General features: G+C 49.0%; 1 protein-coding gene across 1 annotated transcript; it reads left to right on the top strand.

Moving 5' to 3' along the window:
* The first annotated feature begins 1,058 nt into the window (after positions 1-1,058).
* Positions 1,059-3,492, top strand: LOC144103258 (uncharacterized). The gene is made up of 3 exons (XM_077636024.1): positions 1,059-1,220; positions 1,922-2,488; positions 2,611-3,492. Exons 1-3 carry the CDS (start codon positions 1,059-1,061, stop codon positions 3,490-3,492), a joined length of 1,611 nt encoding a protein of 536 aa, XP_077492150.1.
* The last annotated feature ends 1,937 nt before the right edge of the window (positions 3,493-5,429 follow it).

Genomic DNA, 5,429 nt, shown 5'->3' with positions numbered 1-5,429 from the left:
CGGATTTCCCCCCCGGCTTCAATGACAGCAAAAAATAGTCATCGCTGTTTGCTGTCGTATGGGCACGTAAGGCATTCCTTACAACATCAAACTGGGCATTTACTGCGTCCAGCTGGTTTCTACGCTTCTTAGGCCTCTGGGGCACATTTTCCTCTCAGGACGTTGAGGCGAAATTCCTATGCTCTTCATGCGAAGCAGTGGGTTGCGGATGGCCGGTGGATTCGTGGTCGGTGGATACGTGTTCAGGGCCCACAAAAATTTCCTCAAAGGACGGTGCAGGTGCATGTGGCTGCGGGCTTGCCTCTTCCTCTTCAAGGACAACCTCAGGCTCTATACTGTTGTGTCCTCTGAAGAAAACGCAATACGTAAACAGTGTTTACATAGTGAACATGGCAATTCGCTTATTGAGTTTGGCGGCAGCACTGTGAAAACCACGGCTTGCCGAGAGCATGGCAATTACACCCGCCTGTCTACAAACCTGCCATACATGTATCTGAATGAAATCAAATAACCCGTAACAACGCACACAATTATATTATATGAAGAATGCACCGAGCAAAAATGTTTGCAACACATCTATTTCTCATTTTTGTATATTTCAAGCAATTAAAATCTAATCTGTGCAAAATGTGTGGTTGTAGATATTGCAGTCCTACTTACTGCCGCATATCCATTTGATCTTTGAGGAAACGCATTCTTTCTGGGTATAGGAGCTATTCACATGACGTCACACGCAAGAGGCGCTGCCGTCGTTCGCGGTCGCCGCCATAAGTGTGGTCGTGTGCTTTCGGTGCCGCGGAAGGAACGTCACGGCGGTGCTTAGTTGTGCGTGTTAATGTGGTATTTTCTAGAAGACGACTGCGCACTGAAGTGTTCACAAGACTTGCTTTCGGTGCGGAATGCTCAGAATGCGGTTAAGTGCATACGCACGAGCTCTGGAAGAGCCAGAAAAGTCGCGGTATGAAGAAAAAATGCGCCTGTGCAGCCGTGTTGACCCTCTTGATTTGAGCAAAGCCGAACTGAAGTGCGACGTCAGTCTGTTGCCACGTGTTGATTTCATGGACATTAAGAATTATCTCGTTCATGAAACGAGCTTCATAACCAGGGAGCAGCTGAAATCTTACAATGCTTTGGAAGCGCACAATTATCTCACCAGCGGTTGGGTGCAGGAACCTCGCCTCAAAGTTCTCGCTGACAGCCGAGTGGTCATCATTGGCAGGGTAAGCTCATTTATTTTCTTGCAACGCCCTCACGTGTTTGTTCGTTGGTAAACTGTCGAGCTCTGCAGTGACCGCGTGGAGTCGATCAGTGGTGTTCTTAAATCGTCGCGTTACCAGAACGATGTAATGACATTCGTCGAGTTTTCGGCAGCAGCGAAACATGCCGACTGACTGTTCGATCAAAAAACGTGCAATCTCTACGAGTTTCTTCATTGATTTAACCGCTGTGTTTGGCGGCAATCGTGCAGTGTCAAGCTTTTTGTGCAGTGAAAAACTCGACGTTGGAGAAACTCCGCGCTGGAGAAAGTCCGCGTTGAAGAAACTCCGCGTTGAAGTCAAATTTTCGCTTTACACCGACGACTTTCGAAAGAGCATCGCACATCGGCAGCGGCGTAAATGTCGATTCTGCGATCGCAAAACTAGCCATTTTTAATCATAAAATTTAACTGCCGAGGCATTGACAGTCATGCTTTTCGCAAGCATGTTCGTTTTTGAGTTTATGATGCACGCTCGTGCTGGTGGGTCGCTAAAAATGCTCATTGGCAAACAGTCTAGTTCTGACTTGCGCGGCACCACTGCAAAGTTAGCGCGTAGGCGCCGTTTGCATAATCATTACTAAACGCGCTGCCAGATAAGCAATCCTCCAGGAAAGGCTTTGATACCTTATGATATCTCACGAGCTTATCCTTACTTTTATGCAGGTTTTGCACTCCCAGTCACTGAGTGAGCAACCACTGCATCCTTGGCTCCTGATCAAAGAAGATGGACAAGTGCAAGCAGCACATTGCACATGTAAGGCAGGCTTAGGGGAAGCCTGTTCCCACATTGGTGCTGTCTTATTCTACATAGAGGCTGCTGTGAAGAGACGGGATGGACAAGCTTGCACTGATAAAGAGAACGCATGGCTGCCTCCACCTGTACGGCTCATTGAACCAAAACCTGCATCACATGTGAGCTTTTCATCCCCCAAAATGAAGAAGAGGATAATAGACGGTGAAACACCAAGTCGTGGGAAACTGCGCAGGGTGAATGTTCAGCCAACCACAGATGAAGAGTGGTCAGAATTTTTATTAGCGTGCCACAAAAGTGGGAGCCGGCCAGCATTGTTATCTCTGGAGCCAAAGTATGCTGATAACTTCATCCCTGTTGCAACAAAGTTTCCAAGTGCCATGCTCACTAACATGTTACAGAATGACCAGCCCACTACATGGAGTGCTGTGATGGAGCAATGCTCCAAGCTGGCCCAAAACATCACAGTTGAGACACAGGTACGTTGTGGCTGTCTGAAGTAGTTACATTTTCTCGCTACCATTGCATGCTTGGCTAAATAACATAAAAAAGCAAATTAACAGTGTGCCTAGGATCTAATGATTTCTGTTTTGTATTCCAGCTTGCAAGGCTTATTGAGGAATGCACAAGGGAGCAGGCGAAATGCACAAAGTGGTTTGCATTCAGGACAGGTCGCATCACTGCATCCAATGCGAAGGCAGTGTGCCGAACATCATTGAGTGACCCTGCAATGTCGCTTCTGAGAAGAATTTGTTATCCGGAAGCTACACAGTTTTGGTCACCACAGACTGCTTGGGGAAAAGAACACGAAGGAAGTGCAAGAGACGCTTACAAGGCAGTGTCACAGGACATACACGTGAATTTCATCTGTCGAGATTCGGGGCTTCAGATCTCCACTGAGCAGCCATTTCCGGCCGCCTCTCCTGATGGCATTATAAACTGCACTTGCTGCAAAGAAGGTGTTCTGGAAATCAAGTGCCCATTTAATGGCAGAGATGAATGTGCACGGGCGCTTGCCACACTGAAGAACTCCTGCATAACTATTGTGGATGGGGCTGTGAAGCTCAAGGAGCACCACCCGTATTACTACCAGGTCCAGATGCAGATGTATGTGTGCAAAGCAAACTATTGCAATTTTGTGTTGTGGACACTGAAGGATTTTATTGTAATCCGTGTCTACAAAGATGCACAGTTTTGTGACAAGATGGTCAAGCGCTGTGAAGAGTACTTCAAGTTGATTCTTTTGCCTGAACTTTGCTTCCATTACTGGACTGACAGGAGCCGTGACAATGTGCAAGAAACTGTTGAAGAGCCTCAGACTGCACAAGAGCAAGTATATTGCTTCTGCCAAGAGCCTGAATCTGGCAAAATGGTTATGTGTGAGAATGCTGCGTGCAGATATGTGTGGTTTCACTTCAAATGTGTGAGCCTCAAAAAAGCACCAAGAGGAAGTTGGTACTGCAGTGAGTGCAAAAAGGCGTAGCATGTTTCACGTTCGGATTCAGCGTAGCGTGGTCGGGCCGGAGAAAGAACGAGGAAGGATGGGAGCTGACATTTGGGAACGAACACACAAACAGGTTTACTGGCACTTTAAGAAACTTATTTACATATTGCACAAAAGAGCAAACAGCCGAGAATTAAAAGTTCATAGCGTCGAGCAACTGTACGAGTCTTGTCGCTAGGGCCCAGAGATATCCTTCCTACTCGGGACGCTCGTTAAATAGCCTAAGGCTCCACCCTGGAGATAGGATTGAGCGGACGCAGCTTGTCTGCACTTCGTGGATTTCTCGTCCTGTAAGCGCAAGATCCATTCGCAGTTCCACATTTTTGTCCCGATCAGACGTATAACGTCGAGAACTACTCGAGGATACTCTTTGATCCCAAGAAGTGACTTTCTTGGCATTATGCGGGACTTTAAAGCCCAAGCCAAAACGTGGGATCGCTAAAAGCACTTCCGCACCAGGCCCGGCGTCTGTTGCCGCGTTCGGCCTGACCAGCGAGCAGCTACTCCGCTACGGCTTCGACGATGGATGTGGACCACACCCATGGCTACGACCCCGAGTCTGGAGGATTCGGAACTGTTCCGAGCAGCAGCAAACGAGGCGAGGCGAACTTCGATAATTCAAAGCCAGAACCTGGATGGAAGACGATATACCTCAGGGCAGGACAGCGTGCACAAGTGCACTCTGCTCCGAAGGCATACGAAGATGACCCGAAGTCACCAGCAGCGGATCCCACGAGCCGCAAAAGGCCCCCCCCCCCCCCCCCCCCCCGAGACTGCCCGACCTCGACAAGTATGAATTTAAAGTGATTATCAAGCCGACGGACCGTTTGGACCTAAAAATGTGTGTGTGTGTGGGGGGGGGGGGGGGGGGGGGGAGTGTACACCTACTTAACGTCGCGTTCGAAAACGCGTTACGTGGCAAGACGCTACTCGCCAAACCTTACATCAGAGTTATTGAAGAGCAAGACATCATCATCGCGGCAACTTCCCATGTCGTAGACGCCACAGTACTTGCGAAAATCGATCACATCAACCAAGACGGGAAAAAGTACCACATCAATGCCTACGTGAGAATACCGCAAGACTGATGCAAAGGGGTGGTGCACGGGATTCACCCCAACGCATCAGACAGAGACCTAGAGAAAGACTTTTCCTCGGGAACCCACGAAATATTAGGCGTCAGAAGGCTCGGCAGGCCCGACTCGGCGGTGATACTGTTCAGTGGATACAAAGTCCCTTTGTTACGTACGGGTGGATCGAGCGGAAATGTTTTCTTTATAGGAAAACTAGACCGTTTTGCGTACTGTGCGGCAGGGAAGGACATAGACCGGACGTCTGCCCCAGCCTAGCTGAATCGAAATGTGACTCGTGAGGCAAGCTGAATCCCGGGGAAGCTCACGATTGCACCCCAACTTGTGCGGCATGCCAGGTGAATCACCACACCTACTCAAAGGAATGCAAAGCAAAGTTTCTGGATCCCATCAATAAGCCTAAGAAACATCAACATTTCGGTGATCAGGAAGAGAAACCGACAACCAGTGGCACCAGCAAGAGCTACAAGGCAGCTGTACGCACCAGCCGAAAAGAGCAGTTCAAGAAGAAGGAATCCAGAAGAGCGGCTTCCAATTCTACGTCCAGGTCCAGGTCAAGATCTAGGTCTAGTCAATGCCGCAACTTGTCAGGCCGATCCGGAATGGAAGAGTCAAGACATCATAAAGAGCAGAGGACCACCAGGTCGGTCTCCTTCGCACCTAACGCGGATCCACACCGGCACAGGAGACGCCGCGGACCGTCTTCTGAGAAGCAAGAAGACTCGAGACACGTCGTGAAGGTAGGCTATGCTGGGTTGCCTCCATCCCTCCCCGGAAACGCAATATCTAAGGAGTTTAACGACCTGAAAGCAGAAATTATTCAGC

Source organism: Amblyomma americanum, chromosome 9 (genome assembly GCF_052857255.1).
Source record: "Amblyomma americanum isolate KBUSLIRL-KWMA chromosome 9, ASM5285725v1, whole genome shotgun sequence".
In the NCBI taxonomy this organism is placed as follows: domain Eukaryota; kingdom Metazoa; phylum Arthropoda; class Arachnida; order Ixodida; family Ixodidae; genus Amblyomma; species Amblyomma americanum.
This window is presented reverse-complemented; position numbering and strand designations above follow the sequence as displayed.

Bases quoted from the DNA above. Each gene is read 5' to 3' on its own strand.
- LOC144103258 (XM_077636024.1), top strand. From the start codon at position 1,059: ATGGACATTAAGAATTATCTCGTTCATGAAACGAGCTTCATAACCAGG. The intron at 1,221-1,921 runs GTAAGCTCATTT...ACTTTTATGCAG, and splicing joins GAGTGGTCATCATTGGCAGG to GTTTTGCACTCCCAGTCACT. The intron at 2,489-2,610 runs GTACGTTGTGGC...TTTGTATTCCAG, and splicing joins ACATCACAGTTGAGACACAG to CTTGCAAGGCTTATTGAGGA.